This window comes from Doryrhamphus excisus, linkage group LG9 (assembly GCF_037039965.1).
Source record: "Doryrhamphus excisus strain RoL-2023G ecotype Guam linkage group LG9, RoL_Dexc_Guam_v1.1, whole genome shotgun sequence".
NCBI classification, from domain to species: domain Eukaryota; kingdom Metazoa; phylum Chordata; class Actinopteri; order Syngnathiformes; family Syngnathidae; genus Doryrhamphus; species Doryrhamphus excisus.
The window spans coordinates 20,422,098-20,445,223 of NC_136365.1; the positions used below are offsets into that span (position 1 = coordinate 20,422,098).

General features: G+C 42.2%; 1 protein-coding gene across 4 annotated transcripts in view; it reads right to left on the reverse strand.

Moving 5' to 3' along the window:
- Positions 1-23,126, reverse strand: part of znf827 (zinc finger protein 827) — an 82,033-nt gene that overhangs the window by 13,763 nt on the left and 45,144 nt on the right. For all 4 annotated transcript variants that reach the window (XR_013628152.1, XM_058066773.2, XM_058066947.2 and 1 more), the window contains exons 5-9: positions 21,437-21,709; positions 9,356-9,589; positions 6,550-6,604; positions 5,777-5,877; positions 1,420-1,557 (exon numbers count right to left, since the gene is read on the reverse strand). Coding sequence is in view for 3 of the 4 variants with exons in the window: in XM_058066773.2 (XP_057922756.2) it covers positions 1,420-1,557; positions 5,777-5,877; positions 6,550-6,604; positions 9,356-9,589; positions 21,437-21,709 (801 nt within the window). In the remaining variant the exon portion in view is untranslated. The remainder of the gene's footprint in view (positions 1-1,419; positions 1,558-5,776; positions 5,878-6,549; positions 6,605-9,355; positions 9,590-21,436; positions 21,710-23,126) is intronic.

Consider the following 23,126-nt stretch of genomic DNA (forward strand, 5'->3'; position numbering starts at 1 on the left):
ATAACCCGTGTGTGTGTGACAGGAAGAAAAGCTCTGATGCACATATGGGAGTAGGCTTTCGTGGCTATCTGTTAGGGTTTGCAGAAAAACCCAACCTTTAAAAAAAATATATAATTTTTTAAATTATCATCATAACCTGTGTGTGTGTGACAGGAAGAAAGGCTCTGATGCACATATTGGAGTAGGCGTTCGAGGCCACCTGTTAGGGTTTGCAGAAAAACCCAACCTTAAAAAAATAATAATTTTATTGAGCATATTATTAGCTGCTTTTTGTTTCATTGAATCACCATCATTTTTAAATGATCATCATAACCCGTGTGTGTGTGACAGGAAGAAAAGCTCTGATGCACATATGGGAGTAGGCGTTCGAGGCCACCTGTTAGGGTTTGCAGGAAAACCCAACCTTTAAATAAAAAAAAATTATAATTTTTTAAATGATCATCATAACCTGTGTGTGTGTGTGACAGGAAGAAAAGCTCTGATGCACATATGGGAGTAGGCGTTGGAGAAAACCAACATTTTCATTAAATGAGGAAGCCTAAGAAGGTAACCAAGACATGAGAAGCAAATTTAATGGTTATTATTTGTAGTGTATTTTATAGCTGATTTAATACATGGGTCAAAACCGAACCCGTTAACATAAGAGGAAGGTTTATTGAGGCACGGCGTCAAGTCAAGCCGAGACAATTATGTCAGCATATATAGCCAAATATGAAAACACAGCATCATATCATGGTTTTGTGGACCCCCCCCCCCCCCCACACACACACGCACTTCATTCATTTGCCCCCTAGGACACGAAGCCATGCAACCTTTATGTCGCTGGGGAAACCAAAAAAAGACCATCACAGTGACATATGCCCCCCACGCTTCTGCTCTCTGTGGTGTGGCCAAGCTGTTCACAGCCAACACTCTCAGATGGTGTGTGTGTTAGTGTGTGTGTGTGTGTGTGTGAGCAAGCATGTCCAATTGTGTCGGGGGCATTTTGTTACACGAGTCTCAATTTGTGTTCTCTGTGATTCTGTGTGCTATCCCTACCCCCCCCCCCCCCCCCACCACACCCTCCAAATAGGACGCCTTCATTTTCCATAGGGTTTTTTAATTGGACATTCTGTGACGCTGCAGATCAATTGAAGTGGTTTGGGATCAGGACACAGGAAGTGATAATTTGGGAGGGGGAAAAAAATGGTAGCTTCATCAGAAATTCGTGTGTGTGTGTGTGTGTGTGTGTGGAGTGGTGCATCCTTCAGACGAGGTAATGAGACGGGCAGTTTTCCCAGTGAGACTAATCACGGTTGTAATCTCTTTAAAGGAAGGGTAATCTAGTCTTGTCAACCTCATTTACTTTCTGTGGACAAACATGTCCACTTGCTAACGAGCAGTCGCTAATGTTCACACTGTGTTTTTTTTTTAAGTTACCTGTGTGCAGGGACAGGTGTCGAGAAAGCGTCTGTTGTCTACCGAACACTTTTCCGCAAACGGGACACGGGTAGAGCTGCTCGTTTAGTCTCCACTGGGCAATCCCGTTTCCTGGTTCGCCGTCATCCTTTTCAGAGTCTGCAAAACACACACACACACACACACTGCTTACCCATAGTTCATTGCAATTGTGCCACCTGCAGTAATATACTGTAGGCATCAACACTACTCAAATCTGTATCAGCCTCTTTCATGCAAAAAACGGCAGTGCCAGCATTTAATTGATTGTGGCGTTTTCCCATAAAACCCAGCGGCATGGCGTATTGTTGAACTGTCTATTAGGTGTGTGATGATGTCACTGGCGTGGAGTATTCAATAACGCGGAATACTGTGGAATACCTTTACACACAGATAGCGTCCTGCCTCTGTTACAACAGTGATACTACATCTGAAGTAGGGGTGTGTATTGGTAAGAATCTGGCGATACGATACGATATATCACGATACTGTTAACAAGGCGATATTTTTTTTTTGTTTTTCTTGTAGTTAAAGATGATTTCCTGGGAAAACTTAATTACACTAAACACATTTAAACACACTATATATCACTATATTGACACTTACTATGGTACCCATTATGTCATTGGATGCTCATATCACCTCGTACCGAAGTACGAGGTGATATGAGCATCATTGTCATTGGATGGTCATACCACCTTGTATCTCCGTACGTGACAAAAATGTAATAAAAAAAAAAAAAGAAAAATAAAAAACATTAAATAATAAAATAAAATTTGTTCACTTCCTGTTTTCCTAGTATAATTTAGTTAATTTTAAATAAAAAAATTTAAATTAATAATTAAAAAAAAACTGTGTTATGGAAAGCAGGAAGTGAACAAATGTAAGAGTTACTGATTGTAAAAGTACCAGATGGAGGGGTAGGATTTAATAAGCTTTGCTTCTTCCTACTCCTTTTGGACATGTTGAACTATGAACTGATTATGGGATGCATTCTTTTATTTTTTTTTATTAAAAATTAGATATATTTATGTATTTTTTTATTCATTTAGTATTTCTTTTTTATATTTATTTATTTATTTATTTTGGGCCACATGCTAGTTTTATTGTGTTGTGGCTAATATGGTAATGGTAATGGTTTTATTTCATTTGAACATGCATCAGATTACAATTGAATACATCCCATAATCAGTTCACAGTTCCACATGTCCAGAAGGAGTAGGAAGAAGCAAAGCTTATTAAATCCTACCCCTCCATCTGGTACTTTTACAATCAGTAACTATTACATTTGTTCACTTCCTGCTTTCCTAATATAATTTAAGTGTTTCAAATGTACTTCTTCCCTGAGATCATATTTCTCCTCTCTTGTAGAGAAGTATTGGATGAAATTTTTAGCTAATTGCTTATTTTTAGCCAATTGCATTATTTTAGCTGTTTGAAGATGAACTAATAAGGAGTTAGTATGTTCTCTGTAGGCGGCATTATGAATTATCCTTACTGACCTTTTTTGCAGTACATTTATCCAGTGAAGATTGCTTTTATAGTTATTAGCCCATATTTCCACACAATAAATAAGATATGGTAGAACCAGAGAGCAATAAAGAGTGTAAATTTTTGCTTTGTTCAATATTGAAATATTTCTGGCCATCTTATGTTGTATATTTGTAATATTAGGTTTCCGGCTCATATTTTCAACTATTGTGATCCCCAGCTTTAGTCCTTCGGTACCTTACAAAGCAAACTGGATTGTGTCACTTGTAAATTCTGGTTGTGGTTCTATTCTACTTGCCATCTATTTTGTAACTTCCTTCCCACTTGCAAAAAGGAGAATTCTGCACATTTGCAACAACAACGTGTCACAACAGGAAACATGTTTGGCAAATCTACTGGTCTTGGAGCTCCTGACTTGACCTGAACCTACCACTGTCCTCCAAAGTCCCTATTTGGGTGCCACCTGTAGAGGTATAAGCGCATAAAAGCATTAGCTGTGCAGGTGAGAACAAAGACACCGGGCCCCCGGTCACGTCAGGAGACAAGAAGCCGGTCAGAGCTTTCAGGGGGGGCCGTGACCTGACAAACACCAAGTTGATTAAGCCAATTAGGGTTAGCGGTGTGGGCCTTCATGTGGGTAATTGTATAATTAGTTCCATTAAGAACAAGAGGGACACCAGCCTAGAGATACAGGATTGTGTTTAAGCCCCCCTGACTTAGGGGGAGGACTTAGGGAGACAACTTAAAAAACCTCAGTTCAAGCGGTACACTTCAGTTCCGTTTGCGACGGTATGGTTGGGTATGGTACCGCGGGGCTCGACATTAAAAACAAAAACGACTTGCCCATGGGGAATCCTTAAGGTGAGAACTATGTAAAATGAAAAGATATCATCTCATTTTTGTGGAATCACATGAGAATCTCAAATAAAGATGAAATGATTATCATTTCTTGTGGTTGTTTTCCGACATAGATCATGACGTTGCATGGAAATCTGGATCGTCAAGAGACTTCTAGGCACTTTGCCTTGATAAATAAAAGTACATTACATTTTTAATCCAGAAAAAAAAACTGCTCAATGGTCAAACAAATAATTTGTGAAGCAAAGGTGAGAAAAATTACACAGAGAAATGGAAGATTTTGTAGCTTGTGCAAAATCAGCACTTATTGGTATTGGTATCTAATCGGCGGTGTTTCATTGTGACCGCTTCAAATTGTCACAGCAATGTGATTCACTCACCTGTGCCATCATTTGATTGGCTGCCGCTAATAAAATACTTGTTTAGGAGGCACTGGTTCATCACTTTTTTTGATGTTTTCCTTCAGAAGTTGTTGAAGAATTAATAATAATAATAATAATACATTTTATTTGTATAGCGCTTTTCAAGATACTCAAAGATACTTTACAGAAGAATGAAGTTGAATAAAGCAAGTAAACCGAACGTTCATTGGTTAATACATGTTAAAACACGAGTAAAAGCAGGGCGGGGCACAGCAGTCAGATATAAAAAGATTTAAAGAGGTGGGTTTTTAGTTGGTTTTTGAAGGTGGGAAGGTCAGGGCAAGCACGGAGTGAATGGGGCAAAGAGTTCCAGAGAGTGGGGGCAGCGATGGAGATGGCTCAGTCTCCCCAAGTTTCGGTGCTTGGTCTTACAGGGGAGTGCCAGGAGGTTTGAGTCTGAGGAGCGAAGGGGACGCGGGGGATTGTGTGGATGGAGCAGGTCTGTGAGATATGGAGAGGGTGGGGGGGTCAGATCGTGGAGGGCTTTGTAGGTGATGATAAGAATTTTGAAGTGAATGCGTTGGGGAATGGGAAGCCAGTGGAGGTAGGGACCATGTTGGCAGGGACGCCATGATGGATGTTTTCCTAGTCAAACCATCGCTGATTGGTTGATCGCGAACAAGAACGGGTGTGGGTAAAACGTGGACCGCGGTCTAAATAAACGATTCTGATTGGTCCATTTCAAGATTTGCAAGGATTGCTTTGCAAATTACGACCAGAATTACGCAGTCCGTGTTTTACCAACACCCAACAAGAACCGCTTTTAAAAAAACCCAAAGTGCACTTCCCCGACGGGAATATCACTGATTGGATTTACTTGCCCGAATTTTGTTTTAACTTGCCCCGTGCCATCGGTACGTCGTTATTGTCGAGCCCTGTACCGATTTTGGTTGACAATGCAACTCCTACAGTTCTTCCTGTTCAATTCCTGTTGAATTAAGAATTCCCAGTCGACCAGGCAACAGACTGCAATGTTTCCAGCCCAACTCTTTTGCTACAGCAGTTGTCAGGAATAAGAATAAATCAAGATAACATGTAGTCTGTCTTTTTATATAAAAAAGTCTAAGAGTAAAAAGACACCAAATGAGGAAGAGCTTGACTAACACAAAGAAGAAGAAAAGATAACGAGTCAAAAAGAGAAGTGCAGAGTTAAAGGGGGCAAGCAGAGGTTGAAAGGCACACAAGGGAACAGTGGTGAGGGGGGTGGGGTGGGGGGGTGGACTGGCGAATTAACTTTCAGGACACTCTTTGACACCCAGGAGCCAATCAGATTTCCATTAACTGGCAGAGGGACAGGTAAAGCTGGCACAGGCTAATTAACCTTCCCCATCGCTCGTTCGCTGCCACGGGAGCAAAACGCCAGAGGATGGCGGGTTGTGAGAAAGGAGACGGAGGGGATGATGCCCTGGGCAAGGGGGCACAGCGCCAGCGGCCAGCGGCCCGCACCCGAGATACAAGCAGGGAGATGAGGTACAACTGGACTGAAGGTTGAAGGTGGTTAATTGAGATGTGTGTGCCTTTTGTGGAAAAAAGTATGTGGCTAAATAAAACAAAAAAAAAAAACTTACCGTGGAAAGCTGCCCTGGTGGAGGAGCTGGCCTCTGCGGGGGAAGAGCTTTTGGAGCGCGAGTTGAAGGGTGATTGTCTAAAGCACTCATCCAAGAACGGACTGAAACGTGGAGAAAACCAGAGTCGCATTTACAGCGAATGTAGCATCATTAGCCACGTTTACATGAGTTTTTCTCTTTCCGAATGGAATCTTTCCGAATGACCTTTCCGAAAGCAATGGTATACATGGAAAGGAATATTCCAATCACGTGTCTACATGCGGCGCTATAATCAACCAGAATAGTCAATGGGGCATGCCCAGTAAAACGTAAACACCAACATCACGTGATACCGACTTCCTCCAGTTTTTCTTTCACTTGTTGGAATAACTCCGTATTGCCAGTTTTACGTTCGTTCCGGTCTTGAAATTTAGTTTGGATCAAAAACAAACTTTCCTTAGCAGTCCAGTGCCGATTGCTCGCCTCCATTTTTTTTAAACCGAAGAACGTCTGGAGCTGCGTGTTACGTCGAAGAACGCACCCTGGCAATTTTCCGATTGAGCGGGTACAAGATACCTCAATCGGATTGGGGAAAGGAATATTCCACTCCTGGGAATCCGATTATATATTCATTGGGATTGGCACTTTTCTTTGGGAATGAGGTGTATACAAAGGTTACATTCTTTCCGTTTGAGCAAATAACCCGAATGGAATCGGAATATTTGGGTCCATGTATACGTGGCTAATGTGTCAGCCATTCTGAAACTCCGCCATTGTTGCTGTCATAGACTCACCTGCTAATTCCCACCATGTTACCGTCTTTATGGTTGTTGGCTTTGCTGACTTTTTCTGGAAAACACAAACAACCATCATTCATTCTCATCTGGAACTTTTACAGCCAGTTTCCATCGGTGAGGAAATGCTGGCGACAAGTTCTTTACACACATATATATATATATATATATATATCATCAAAGAACACATGGAACTATACAGCGATAGCCAGATTGTTGCATTATTTTCAGCTTAGCCTGGCAGCGAGGGAACGTTGGCCATCTGGAGTGATGGGAGTCCCTCTAGTGGGGTTGCTGACCTGTGGGCTGGAAGTTTAGCCCAGACCGCAGATGCACTTTTAACGATATCATTAAATACAACGGCATAAATTATAATAATTCAATACATTCGGTACAGAACAGAACCAAACCGTATTTCTTGGTTAAAACACGGCTTTGGCGTAAAAACTAAAATCCAAGCAACCAGTGTTTGACTCGGGTAGATGCTGCGCCGATACGCGCGTGGGTTCGCCGATGTATTTTTCCGATGTATGATTTACAGACACATCGGCTATTACTGATCCATGGAAGGTAAGGTTACAATTAAGAATCGGCCGATATATCGGGCCGATATTTGCGTTCTTTACTTGAATCGGTATCCGCCGATACGCGCATGGGTTCGCCGATGTATTTTTTCCGACGTATGATTTACAGACACATCGGCTATTACTGATCCATGGGAGGTAAGGTTACAATTAAGGATCGGCCGATATTTGCGTTCTTTACTTGAATCGGTATCGGCCGATACAGGCATGGGTTCGCCGATGTATTTTTCCGCCGCATATTTTACAGACACATCGGCTATTACTGATCCATGGAAGGTAAGGTTACAATTAATGATCGAACGATACATCGGCCGGCCGATATATCGGGCCGATATTTGCGTTCTTTACTTGAATCGGTATTGGCCGATACACGCGTGGGTTCGCCGATGTATTTTTCCGACGTATGATTTACAGACACATCGGCTATTACTGATCCATGGAAGGTAAGGTTACAATTAAGGATCGGCCGATATATAGGGGCCGATATTTGCGTTCTTTACTTGAATCGGTATTGGCCGATTCATGCGTGGGTTCGCCGATGTATTTTTCCGACGCATGATTTACAAACACATCGGCTATTACTGATCCATGGAAGGTAAGATTACAATTAAGAATCGGCCGATATATCGGGCCGATATTTGCGTTATTTACTTGAATCGGTATCCGCCGATACGCGCATGGCTTCGCCGATGTATTTTTCCGCCGAATGTGTGTTTAAGAAAGCTGAATCCTACTGTGTTCAGTGTTTACATTTCAATAAATATTTGTTTAAACTTGAGACCTGTAATATTTGTTATCATTGTCATTTTTTCATGTCAGTTGAGGCAGCAAAAGCAGTATCGGCCACAAATATCGGCCCAAGCAAAATCGGTGATGGAAAAAAATCGGTATGGGCATCGGCCCGAAAAAATCGTCGATCCCTAACTGACTAAGTCAGTAAAAAGTAAAAAAGTACTCTTTCTTTTTCCCGTGCACCACTTTGTGCAATCCGGCTAACTAGCGAGCATTGAACCAAACAACCTCTCTCGCCTTGCCCGATTCACATTTATCGGGATAATAACAGGTTTGTATGTATTAATTAAAACGCCACTTTCAAGTGCGCGTGAAGACAAAAAAAGAAGTGCGATGTGCGACTTTCAAGGAGATGGAAGCGAAATTTGAAAGCTAGCGAGCATTCTCTCTCTCTCTCTCTCTCTCTCTCTCTCGCTCTGCGTTCACCGCGACCTTGCTACTGATGCGTCTCTGAGGTCTTACTGCTCTGGGTAATTCATATTGATTGCTCATTGTGTGACAGCCGCCCGCTCTGTTGCACCCCCCCCCCCCCCCCCACACACTCCTTTATTGTGGAAGAAGGGGGGGAGGGGCAGTTCAGTTGCCACTGATGCCCTGGTCTCTCTCTTTCCCTTAGTGGGCATCCTGCGTACCACCCCCCCCCCTACTATGCTTTTACACCTCTACTATAACTGACCCCCCCCTCCTTTCCACACCAAATACCCCCACTCTGTCACACCGCTCGCCAAGGACAGAGGTCTCTTTCCACGTTGCCATGGTGATGCCGCACGGAGAAATGTAAAGGGAGGAAGATGAGAAGGGGTGTGCGGCGGTTGGAGGGTTGGGGGGGGGAGCGTGTGCAGCCAAGTGTGCTTGAGCTGGCATGTCTGAAAACGAGTCAAGGGAGACAGAACGACGGCGAGTGGGTGGGTGTTTGGTGGGGGCATTTGTACAGACACCGCTCCCCACGGGGGCGTTTGCGAGTGTGTAAAGGTGCGCATGCAAAAGCTATGTGCTAAAGCTAACCATGTGTGAGACACTTTAGCGACAAGCGAGCGAGCCGCCCCCCCCCCACCCGATAAGCTTGACCACACACCTGCGTCTTTCTTTTTTGGGGTGGGCGGGTGGGGGTGTCACGGACACACGCAAAGGCTGCGTCTTAATGTAGAAACACAAAAAAAAAAAATAAAAAAATGGTGGTGTGTCTGCGTCAATGTCACGAAAAGAGGCAGGATGTTATTACAAGTCACATGTCCTTGACTTCACCACGGCGCCACCAGAGGATGGAAATGGAAGCGCGGATTTTTTTTTTTTTTTTTTTTTTGAAGTATCGCTTGCATAGCAGCAGGAAAAAAAAAAAAAAAAAAGCAAAGCATCCGTGTGTGTTGGCGTGTTTTTTTTTTTTTTTTTTTTTAACGGAGGGGTAGGTGTCGTGCCTGGCAGGAACATACCTGACAATTTGAAGAGGAGTTCGGAGGCCATTTTGACCGAGATGTCCTGGGAGAAGAGGTCTTTCTGGGGGCGGGCTAGAGGCTCCGGTATGGGCTCGGTCTTCTCGCTCGCCCCTAAAGTGCTGAAGGCCAGCAGGTGAGAAGCAGGCGGAGTGAGCTCTGCGGGGGCCGGGTCCACCTCCATGGGCTCTGCTTTTACCTTCACCTTCTGGAAGTGGGCATCTTTGTTGTTCTCTGCAGAGGAAGAACGACCCAGAGGACGGCTTTTGAATATAAGTGCTTCTACCGCCCCTTTCCTGTATGTAAATTGAAGTATATAAAAACACAAAAAGCCTTGCAGTACTAGTACACCGAGTGACAAAACTACTAGCGTACATATTTTGAAGAGTTATAGGTACTGAATAATTTAGCATTTGAATAGAGCTTCACAATAACATTTTGTTTTTTTTTGTTGTAAATTTAAAGCTGGATGTTAAAGCTTTATTTATCCAAATGCTACACTTTAAGTTTTTACTTTTTTCTTTTATTCTCCTAAAATTGCAACTTTTTTCTTGTTAGAGCGCACACTTTTTGTTTTCAAAATAGTGTTGTTTTTTTTATTTTTTTAATTTTCCAATGACTTCAGCTTCGTTTAGTTTGTTTCTCATAATATGGCATTTAAAAGTTCAACTCTATGCTACTAAAATTGAATTATTTTTGTTATTTTATTTTTATTTTACTTTTTTCTTTTATTCTCCTAAAATTGCAACTTTTTTCTTATTAGAGCACACATTTTTTTGTTTTCAAAATACAGTGTTTTTTTCAATTTCTGCTTTTTGTTTTTTTAATTTTCCAACGATTTCAGCTTTGTCCTTGGAAATTTTCTTCTGGTAATTATGGCTTTATTCACAATAACATTTTTGTTTTTGTTCTTTTTTTTTTGTAAATTTAAAGCTGGATGTTAAAGCTTTATTTATGTAAATGCTACACTAAGTTTTTACAGAGTAAAGTTTGTGATACAGCATAACATACTGTTCTAATGGAATAAAAACGTGTTTAGTAAGTGCATATTGCTGGTGGAATTCAGTTTTTCCAGGAAATAATCTTTAACTACAAGAAAAATTATGACTTTTTCCCATAATATTTCCAAAAATTGCAATTTCATTTTGTTTAGTTTGTTTCTCATAATATGACAACATTTAAAAGTTCAACTCTATGCTACTAAAATGTAATTATTTGTGTTATTTTATTTTTATTTTACTTTTTTCTTTTATTCTCCTAAAATTGCAACTTTTTTCTTATTAGAGCACACATTTTTTGTTTTCAAAATAGTGTTTTTTTCCCCATTTCTGCTGTTTGTTTTTTTTTTATTTTCCAATGATTTCAGCATTTTTTTTTTTTGTACATTTAAAGCTGGATGTTAAAGCTTTATTTATCCAAATGCTACACTTTTAAGTTTTTACAGAGGAAAGTTTGTGATACAGCATAACATACTGTTCTAAAGGAATAAAAATGGTAATGGTCATGGTTTTATTTCATTTGAACATGCATCAGATTACAATTGAATGCATCCCATAATCAGTTCCCAGTTCCACATGTCCAAAAGGAGTAGGAAGAAGCAAAGCTTATTAAATCCTACCCCTCCATCTGGTACTTTTACAATCACTAACTGTTACATTTGTTCACTTCCTGCTTTCCATTTGTTCACTTCCTGCTTTCCATAATATAGTTTAAGTTTTTTTTTTTTTAAAAATGCACCTCGTACCAAAGTAGGAGGTGATATGAGCATCCAATGCCATAATGTGTACCATAGTAACTGTCAATATAGTGATATACGTATATATAGCACATCATGACTGTATTTAGTAAGTGCATATTGCTGGTGTAATTCAGTTTTTCCAGGAAATAATCTTTAACTACAAGAAAAACAACAAAAATATCGCCTTGTTAACAGTATCGTGATATATCGTATCGTGATACGTATTGTATCGCCAGATTCTTGCCAATACACACCCCTACTACAAACCGTACTGTAATATCTGTGACTCTTAGCGTTGGCAAACCAACATGGAAGCTGGCTGTGTGAGCTCAGGTTTGCGTTGTGTGTGTGTGTGTGTGTGTGTGTGTGTGTGTGTGTGTGTGTGTGTGTGTGTGTGTGTGTGTGTGTGAGTGAGTATATTGTGTCCGATTGCAGCTCTCGGGTGAATGTGATGACTGTGGGTTGTGTTTCCGCCTGTTAACAAAGCGATTGAAAGTGCATCGGCGACTGTCTCTCCTTGACCACATGCGGGGGCATTACAGTACAATCACACCGCCACATGAGCTAGCATTCATTACACACATACACTTCAACTCAAGTGATAACATCAAAAAAAAAAAAAAAAGGTTATTCCACTGTATACAACTTCCAAACACCCGTTCCTTGTCAATCACATTCATCATTTGTTTTCAAAGATGGTGAAAGAATGGAATTAGAGCTACAAAAGAACCGGCATCCCTCATAAACCCCCAAGAGAAGTCGGTTAGCATCGCGTTGAGCGTTTATTAGGTCAAAAGGGCACCAGGAGGTCACACAGTTGTTTGGGGGTGGGAGGTGGTTTAGGGTGGGAGGTGGTTTTTCAGCTCATCAATAGCCACGTTTACATGAAGAGTTTTTCCTCTTTCCGAATGACCTTTCCGAAAGCAATGGTATACATGGAAAGGAATATTCCAACGGCGTGTCTACATGCGGCGCTATAATCAACCAGAATAGTCAACAGGGCATGCCCAGTAAAACGTAAACACCAACATCACGTGATACCGACTTCCTCCAGTTTTTCTTTCACTTGTCGGAATAACTCCGTATTGCCAGTTTTTCCTTCGTTCCTTCGTTGGAATTTAGTTTGAATCAAAAACAAACTTTCCTTAGCAGTCCAGTGCCGATTGCTAGCCTCCATTTTTTTTTAAATCGAAGAACGTCTGGAGCTGCGTGTTACGTCATATGTCAGCATTCGCTGAAAGAAGTTTCTCCGGAGTACCCGGAGAAAACCCACGCATTCACAGGGAGAACATGCAAATTTCACACAGAGATGGCCAAGGGTGGGATTGAAACCGGGTCTCCTAGCTGTGAGGTCTACGCGCTAACCACACGACCGCCGTGCAGCTGAGAAAATAATAATTATAGATAATTTAATTAAGTGTACACAATTTTATTAATTCATTCATTTTCTACCGCTTATCCTCACGAGGGTCGTGGGGGTGCTGGAGCCTATCCCAGCTGTCTTCTTCAGGCGAGAGGCGGGGTATACCCTGGACTGGTTGCTAGCCAATCAAAGGGCACATTTTGACAAACAACCATTCACACTCACATTCATACCTATGGACAATTTGGAGTCGCCAATTAATTAACCTAGCATGTTTTTGGAATGTGGGAGGAAACCGGAGTACCCGGACATGCAAACTCAAAACAAGAGATGTCCGAGGGTGGAATTGAACCCTAGTCTCCTAGCTGTGAGGTCTGTGCGCTAACCACTCATCCACCGTGCAGCCCCAACCCCGTATTTAGAAGATCATAAACAGGTTTTTATGCTCTAACTCAGGGGTGGGCAAAGTTTTTGACTCGCGGGCCGCATTGATATGACAAAATTTACCGGGGGGGGGCAGACTATGTATGTATGTATGTATGTAACAGTCCACCTGGTATTATTGTATCTGTAAAATTGTCATGCAATCTGCTATTATTATTTATTATTTTATATTTATATTTAAATATTTGAAAAATAATAAAATATTATAATCATTACAATAAAATTAAAATAATAATTATTATATTATTATGTAAAATATGCAAATATAACAATAATATTATATATAATTAATATAATAATTAGCAGTAATATAATAATTATAATAATCATAATAGTTCTAATAATAATTATAATAATCTAATAATAATAATAATATTATTATTATTATTATGTGCTTGTGTCCCTTTTTTCAGGAGCACTTTGTGAACAACAGACCATGTCAAAAAACGAAATTGATAAAACCATAAGGCCATGATGCCAGGTTGTATGTTGAGTTTAAATGAAATACTTTGGAAAGATTGGGCGGGCCGTATTCAAACACTTGGCGGGCCGGATGTGGCCCCCGGGCCGTAGTTTGCCCACCCCTGCTCTAAGTGCAAAACTATTCTACTTTGCGGACCCAGTTAATTGTCGATAAACGAGCGACAACTGTACTGCTACAAACACACAAAACATGATTAAAATGTTGACAAAAAATGTCGAGGCAGTGCCAACCTCACTTCACTTCTGAGGTTAAAATTTCAGTTAAATTTCTGTCACACCAACCAAAATGTCAGGTTTTAATGTTGTTTAATAACAATGTACAAATGTCGTCACCCCGCCTAGTTGGTGTGCTCGTCTAAGTCTAGGTGTCAGGTTTATTGGACGGCAGGACAAACAGGGGAAGGGGGCAGGGGGGCTGGGAGAGGGCGACACTGACAACCATCAAACGCTCGCTAATCCCCTAATCAGGTGGTGTGGGTTGGCCAGCAGTAACCTAGGAGAGGCGGCTGGATGGGCAAAGCAGAGGAGGCAAGAGGTGGCGGCGGTGTCAGAGTGGGGGGTGGGTGGGAGTGTGTGTTTCGTGGGCTTTAAGGGGGGCACTGCACTGTAAGGGGGTCAACCAGAGGACGCGCGAGCATCCATCATTGGATCGCCAGTCGTAACAACAGAGGCCCGAGCAGGAGCTGCGCTAGGAAAAAAAAAAAAAACACGTACTAAATGTCACGACGTGAACTTGAACTCCCCACTCCCCGACACAAACATGTTTACAAGCGTTACCCGGAGATGGCGCATAGCAGGCGGTGAGGTGTGTGTGTGTGTGTGTGTGTGTGGTGGGGGGGTATCTGGTTGTGGACACACTACACATATCCCGTATCAAAAAGTCTACTTGTCACCACATAAAAAAACTGCCTCACTCCCACACTGATAATACTTTTCTCCATTTTGGATCGTGACCTAATGTTCGATTGCCATAAAAAGCAGTCCTCTTATGCTTTTACCCTACTTCAATACATATATACTCTTGCTTCTGGGGTATTATTCTCTGTTTACTTAAATTCGGACCAATATTTACAACAATATTCACCACGCAAGTGCAGCAAGTCATCCAAATGCGAGGTATACATCTGTCCACGTTGTTAACCCTTAGATGCACGAGTGACTGGACCCTACAGTCTTCCATAAGTGGGTCAAAAATGACCCATACTAGAATCAATGCCTTTTTATGCCAATTTTTGGTTAGGAATAATGACTTGTATGATATTTAGTATTATATTTAGGAGTTGATAAGTTCATAAGAATCAAAGGTTTCTATTGGATTCCATAGAAAATGCATGCACGTCATTTTTGACCCACTTATGGAAGGTTGGGAAAAATTTCTTAAAATGTATAAATTGTAAGTTAAAAAGGTGAATGGTATGATATCAAAAACATGTTTTTTGAGGAATACCTGGAATATGAAATGATAAAAAAAAAAATTCATTACAAAGATATTTCAAGAAAACAACCTGACCGGGTCATTTTTGACCCACTTATGGAAGGTTGGGGTAGTAACACAAAAACTGAAATTTCTTAAAATTTATAAAAGGTAAGTTAAAAATGTGAATGGTATGATAGCAAAAATATGTTCTTTTAGGAATACCTGGAATATGAAATGATAAAAAAATTTCATTACGAAGATTTTTCAAGAAAACAACCTGACCGGGTCATTTTTGACCCACTTATGGAAGGTTAGGGTAGTAACACAAAAGCTGAAATTTCTTAAAATTTATAAAAGCTAAGTTAAAAATGTGAATGGTATGATATCAAAAACATGGTTTTTGAGGAATACCTGGAATATGAAATGATAAAAAATTTTCATTACAAAGATATTTCAAGAAAACAACCTGACTGGGTCATTTTTGACCCACTTATGGAAGGTTGGGGTAGTAACACAAAAACTGAAATTTCTTAAAATTTATAAAAGCTAAGTTAAAAATGTGAATGGTATGATATCAAAAACATGGTTTTTGAGGAATACCTGGAATATGAAATGCTAAAAAATTTTCATTACAAAGATATTTCAAGAAAACAACCTGACCGGGTCATTTTTGACCCACTTATGGAAGGTTGGGGTAGTAACACAAAAACTAAAATTTCTTAAAATTTATAAAAGATAAGTTAAAAATGTGATATGATAGCAAAAACATGTTTTTTTAGGAATACCTGGAATATGAAATGATAAAAAAAAATTTCATTACAAAGATATTTCAAGAAAACAACCTGACCGGGTCATTTTTGACCCACTTATGGAAGGTTAGGGTAGTAACACAAAAACTAAAATTTCTTAAAATTTATAAAAGCTAAGTTAAAAATGTGAATGGTATGATATCAAAAACATGTTTTTTTAGGAATACCTGGAATATGAAATGATGAAAAAATGTCATTACAAAGATATTTCAAGAAAACAACCTGACCGGGTCATTTTTGCATTTGTGCTTTCATTCATTGTTAGCATTTCCTTGCTCCCAATATGATGCAGATATTGCCATCCTATTGCAGCGATTGGCATATGGCAAATTTCATTCACCCTACAAGAATGTGCACCAATGCTAAAGCGCTATATAAACACACTATACATACACACTATACATACAGTGTCATGTAAAAGTCCACCACTAAGTTGCAAATCGCCCGAGGTTGTTAGTGTTTCCAGCGATAAGCTCTGACTTCCTGTGTCGCCTTTGACAACGATTTCAGTGAACTATATAAGCGTCTGGGCTTGCACTCGGATAAATAAAGTCATTAATAACTTAATGCTTGCCAAGTGCATTTACTGCCCCACGTGTATTTTGTATGAAAACCTGGACTGGGTGGCCGCGTGGGAGACAGGCCGACGAAGAAGAGGAGGAGGAGGAGGAGGCACAGCAGCAAAGGGTGAAGAGAGGGAAAACATTGTCAAACGGTGCCAGAAAAAGAACACCTGGGGGGTAAGGCAGAGGAACGGAGAAATCGGGACGAGAGGGGAAGAGCTCCGGAACGACAGAAGGGAGATGGAACGGCTCGATCCGAAGTGACAACACCACCCACCCCCCACCCCACGTCCTACTCCTGTTATATCCAAGTCTTACCCCTGTCCTTGCTGTGTTATTCCGCATCCCTCTATACTTCTATCCCCCCCCCCCCGCCCATCCCCATTCCTCCACTCTGCCGCTCTTTCGCCGACCTGCTCAGACATGGGGTGAAGAGTTCATGTGCTTCAAAGGCTGCAGTGTGGAAGACGGCATGTCATGTGGGAGCCTGCAGACTTCACACACAGCTGCCGCTACCGCTGCTGCTACCGCTACAGCGACTACCGCCAATGCCGGAACCAGCCCGTTCCGTTACTGCCGGCACCTTCCGCCGCCGCAAATGTCCGCATGCTTGATCAACAACTCATAAAGAGCCCCAACCTTTTGTAAAGTGGCCATAAACATAAAGTGCTCGCCGCAGCTCATGAACAAGCACTAAGGCGCCACCAAATAAGGTCAAGGAGGAAGTGACAGTCGCTTGCGCAGCTAGCAGCTCAGAAAAAAAAAAAAACAAGCAATGAAGAGAAAATGCAGTTTTTTTCTGTGGATTCAATTCAAATGCAGCGATAGAAAGACGGGCGCTGAGGTTGGGAGTGACGAGCGGCAACATCGGAGGGGCACGGCGAGGACACCATGAAGCAGATTACCGCCATTGTTGTCCATTTATACGGCCAGATGATTATATTGCATGGTGTGTGTGTGTTTGTGTGTGTTTGTGTGTTATGCAGATGGTCCAATCCTGTCATGTGACGTGTCTACATTTCACATGTTGACAGCATACAGTGAAAACCTCCAGCGATGTATGTACAGTGGTTTGAAAAATTTCTGCATCATTGTTTGCATGCTATCGTCATTAAAATATGAAAACCTATAAATGTTTGGGCGGTTTTAGTTCAAGCAGACACTGTTTTTTTTCCATCTGTGTGATTTTGGCAAAGATCAAACCACATTTGATGGTGATTTTATGCAGAAATGTGAGAAATTCCAAAAGGTTCAGATTTTTTTTCATACCACTGTATAGGGATGACGCACTATGATGATAACACTTTGTGATAAACGATACCATGCGCATGTAGACAAGTCCAGTTTTATTCAAAAAGAAAATACATATCTATATAAAACATGTGCCGAGTTTAATTATAAAATATTAGCATTAGCAAGATTGAACATTATCTTTTCCTGTTCCCGGGTGCGTTCTTTCAGCGAATGCTGACATATGACGTAACACGCAGCTCCAGACGTTCTTCGATTTTAAAAAATGGAGGCAATCGGAACTGGACTGCTAAGGAAAGTTTGTTTTTGATTCAAACTAAATTCCAAGACTGGAACAAAGGAAAAACTGGCAATACGGAGTTATTCCGACAAGTGAAAGAAAAACTGGAGGAAGTCGGTATCACGTGATGTTGGTGTTAACGTTTTACTGGGCATGCCCCATTGACTATTCTGGTTGATTATAGCGCCGCATGTAGACACGCCATTGGAATATTCCTTTCCATGTATACCATTGTTTTCGGAAAGGTCATCCGGAAAGATTCCATTCGGAAAGAGAAAAACTTTTCATGTAAACATGGCTACTGTTAGTTAGCGCATTCATCGACTGATGACGCAGCATCAGGAGCAACCTGAGGGTTCAGTATCTTGCCCAAGGATACTGCAACCTTCAGGTGTCTTCGGCTTTTTGTTGTTTAATGTAATAAAGTGTCGTGCAAAAATTTAGCAAGCTGTGCATCTGTGTCATGTGACCTTATCAGTTGTTGCCGTGTCGTTGTCATGAAGACATTGGTATTTACCATTTCCGCTCATACGTGCCGTTCAACACTTGGTATATGTTTTTTTTGTGGTTTCAGCTCTATAAAAGGTCATTTTTTTTTAATCATCGTCAGAAACCGATGCGCTCCATGGTGGTCAGCCTGCTTTTTAATTTGCTCAGTAACCAAAGAGACAACGTGCCAGTAAAATCCCAAGAGACGGGCCTGTTCCTGAGGAGCTAAGCGAGTACAAAGTGTGATTTCACACCTATAGTGGTGGCGGCTAGCTGGTGAGTGGGTGGCACACGGCTGTTACCCACATGATGCCAGTCTGCCGGGGCGCCACCTAGGGCCCCCCCCTCCCCCCCCCGGTACAGCTCAATCTGGCCACCCTTCCCTTACTTACTTCCCTCCCTCTTTGCCCCGCAACACCAGTGCCCATCTGGTGGCGCACGTTTAGCCGCTGGCGCCGGGGACTATTTAGCCCGGTATAATTAGCCCCCAGACACCAGCAGCCTGGTTTTTTGAACAGATGTGGGGGGAGGTTGCAAGAGCCGAGCGACTCAAACATGACCATCCGATGTTTGATAAGAAAGAGAGGAGGCGATGGAGGATGTGGGGGGGGGGGGGGTAAGAAGTGACCTAGTTAAAAAAAAGGGATGATGCAACCCATGTTACCGCACAATGGCAGCGATGATGACAACCCCGCACATGCTCTGACTGCGGCACGGTCGAGGACGAGTGAGTGGCAGGCATTTAATTAGGCCGTGCTGACTTCCTGTATAAGTCGACTAAAAAAAGAAGGGAAATAAGTCTTGTATTGTGGCCAAGATGCGATTTGCCTATTATGTATCCTTATTGCGTTATGGTTCTCAGCCACTGACCTTTTAACAGTGGACAGAGAGAGGTGATTGTGTTCGATGCCCTTGAACCTCATGACTGTAATCACATGTGACTGTGAAGGCGCTGACCTTTCCCTGGCTCTGCTCCCTTCTCCCCTCCTCGCCGGCCTTCTGCGTCCCCCTTCCCCCCACCCCGGGGTCACTTCAGGGTCCAGACTCTTGTCAAGGCTGTCACTCTCCACAATCCTCTCCATCTACCGCCCCCACTGTTGCCATGGCAATGGAAAGGCACTGCACTTTGAGGACAAGTACGAGCACGGGGGAGAGAGGGAGGCGGATGAATGTTTGGGCGTCTTTCTTTAACTTGGGTCAACCTTGCAGAGCCACTTTAGGCAAACGGACTGGGGGGGGGCACTACGCTACACTGCAGATAACGTCAGAAAACAAATGAATATTGAACCGAATTAATAATGCAAAAAGCATATACAAGAGAGGTGGAAGTGGTATGTTAGAAGATTAATGTACTCGACTAATCGGCACACAAAAGCCAACGCTGTCAATCAATTGTCCGGAGCGAGCACCAGGATGCACGCGACAGGACCTCCCCTACCTGCTCACCCCTTCAAACAGAGCTTATCATCTTACCAAAATAAGAAACACCAAATGCGGGATGGCGTCCGTTATTGGCTAATACTACAACGTCACACTAGCCACGTTTACATGATGAAGAGTTTTCTCTTTCCGAATGGAATCTTTCCGAATGACCTTTCCGAAAAAAATTGGTATCCATGGAAAGGAATATTCCAATGCGGCGCTATAATCAACCAGAATAGTCAATGGGGCATGCCCAGTAAAACGTAAACACCAACATCACGTGATACCGACTTTCTCCAGTTTTTCTTTCACTTGTCGGAATAATTCCGTATTGCCAGTTTTTCCTTTGTTCCAGTCTTGGAATTTAGTTTGAATCAAAAACAAACTTTCCACAGCAGTCCAGTGCCGATTGCTCGCCTCCATTTTTTTTAAATCGAAGAACGTCTGGAGCTGCGTGTTACGTCATATCTCAGCATTTGCTGAAAGAACGCACCCGGAAACAGGAAAAGATAAAGTTCAATCTTGCTAATATTTTATAATTAAACTCAGGACGTGTTTTATATAGATATGTATTTTCTTTTTTAATAAAAGTGGACTTGTGAATGGCGTATAGAAGGGTTTAGATTCTGTTCCACAGATGGCGCTAATGCACACCAAAGCTGCTTGCCAACCGCCAATAAACAACAGAAGAAGAAAAAGAACGCAGTCTGACAACTTTCCGATTGAGCGGGTACAAGATACCTCAATCGGATTGGGGAAAGGAATATTCCACCCCTTTGAATCCGATTATATATTCATTCGGATTGGCACTTTTCTTTGGGAATGAGGTGTATACAAAGGTTACATTCTTTCCGTTTGAGCAAATAACCCAAATGGAATTGGAATATTTGGGTCCTTGTATACGTGGCTAGTGTTTGCCGACAGAGCCATCCTAGTGTCAGATCTGTTCCCAAACTGCACCATGGGTATTACAATACGGCATAATTGTATTGTTTTTGGATGTTTTCAACATACCAAGTACACACACTGACCTTTTAGCACTGTTTGGTACAGAGTGACATTTTTAAATTGCTCCAGAGTCAATCACAGCGGTCAAACAACACACTTCAACAAGACCTGGCGTTGACTGGTCACTTTGCTTTACAGTTTGGCTAGTTTCTGCTCTTGATTATGCAGGTTCAGAGGCTAAACCCACTTTGGAACATTACAGCCTGACCAGGGGGTATGCGGAACAGAAATAAAAATTGTGTATCATCATCTGCCTCACATGAGAAAACAATTGAAAAGTTCGAGCATTGAGGGTAAAACCCCATAGGAATAGTTGACTAGCTGTATCCGAAACAGACTTAATAGAGAAAAAGACACCTTTGCACCTTAGATATGCTTCTACCGACCTTTGAGAAGACCCTGGTGTTTCCTTGGTTAAAGTGTACAGCAAATGAAAACCACACAAGTCTGTAAAAGTGGTCATCCCGGCCAAAAGCTAAAGACCCGAGTCGCTGCTGGCTGATGAAACCGCAGAACAGCACAGCAAATATCAATGACGGTGCGTGACCTGGAACCGTCTCTGAGAATTCCTTCTGTACAAGTGACTGTTTATGAAATACATCCAGTCTCGGAGGTCATTTTGGGGGGTTTTTCACCCACGCTTCTTTTGTTTGTTTTTGTGAGTAGAATTACACAAACTGAACTTTGGATCGTGGAGGTCAAGGAGCATCGCGGAAATGTTTAATTAAACCTGGAGACTCCTTTTCGACCCCCATAGAGGTATTTTTCTATAACTATGGATATGATTCATTGATTGGTTTAGATTCCATCCTACCTGAAAGCTTCATCAGCAACTCAGAGGCCACTTTCACGTTGATATCCTGGCTCAGCAAGGTGTTCTTAGCCGAGGGACTTCCTTCGCCGGGTTTTAGCGACCCTGGGCGCTCAGAGGCTGCCGGGACACCAGGTAGACCGTCCTGGCAGAACGTTCCAGGGAAGCTCGGCTGAATGTGACACTGGGATGCCGGTCTGGGACTCAAGGCTTCCTCCACTTTGGGTTCTTCCTTTAAGTGGAACGGAGACTTCAGTGCCTCCCTCTGGTTGGCCGCTGTAATCAAACAGGAAAGAGATTGAAAGGGAGGATAAGAAACCTGATGGGAATAAGGAAGTACTGAATGGTCATGAAGTACAGATCGTTCTCATGTAAACAGACCCTGTTGTCATTAAGGCACTTAGTCAAGGGCCTTGATAAAAGCCAATCAAAATACTATCCGACTGAGCCTGCCTACTACTAGGATTTCACGTTCTAATTCTAATATTTAGCTTTTCTAATTCAGAAATAGTCTGAAAATCCCAATGACTCTACAGTCTAAAAGTATCACGGGAGTCCAGAACCCGAGAAAAACGAGATAAAACAGTTAAACTCCGTAGCATCCCAGTCTATTTATTGTGTTTTCTTTGGATTTGTGGAGGTGAAAATACTGGATGTGGAGGTCCTGGTGTGGTGGGTTTACACATGGTCTGGGGTTGTGAGGCCGGTTCACTGTACTGCCAATTCCCTAAAACCTCTGGTGATGGCTCATGATGGAGAAATGAACACTCAGTTCATTTGAGTAGCCTTTTATTGTGGCCAGCCTGTGCGATAATCATTGTGTTGCGCTAATATTTTTTGTTCACAATGGTCGCGGGGGGTGCTGGAGCCTATCCCAGCTGTCTTCAAGCGAGAGGCGGGGTACACCCTGGACTGGTTGCCAGCCACTCAGTTCATTTGAGAGTAGCCTTTTATTGTGGCCAGTCTGTGTGATAATCATTGTATTGCGCTAATATTTTTGTTCACGATGGTCGCGGGGGTGCTGGAGCCTATCCCAGCTGTCTTCAAGCGAGAGGCGGGATACACCAGTCCAGGTGGCCAGCCAATCACAGGGCACATATAGACAAACAACCATTCACACTCACATTCATACCTATGGACAATTTGGAGTCGCTAATTAACCTAGCATGTTTTTGGAATGTGGGAGGAAATCGGAGTACCCGGAGAAAACCCATGCATGCACAGGGAGAAATTGCAAACTCCACACAGAGATGGCCGAGGGTGGAATTGAACTCCTGTCTCTTAGCTGTGAGGCCTGCGCGCTAACCACTCGGTCGCTGTGCAGCCTCAACTTTATAGAAAGAAGCAAAGCTTACTAAATCCTACCCCTCCATCTGGTACAATCAGTAACTCTTACATTTGTTCACTTCCTGCTTTCCTAATATAATTTTAATAATAGTTTTTAATAATTTTTTTAAATATGGTAGACATAATCGTTTATTCATTCATTTTCTACCACTTTTCCTCACGAGGGTCGCGGGGGTGCTGGAGCCTATCCCAGCAGTCTTCGGGCATGAGGCGGGGTACACCCTGGACTGGTCGCCATTCAGACCTATGGACAATTTGGAGTCGCTAATTAACCTAGCATGTTTTTTTTTGGAATGTGGGAGGAAACCGGAGTACCCGGAGAAAACCCACGCATGCACGAGAACAA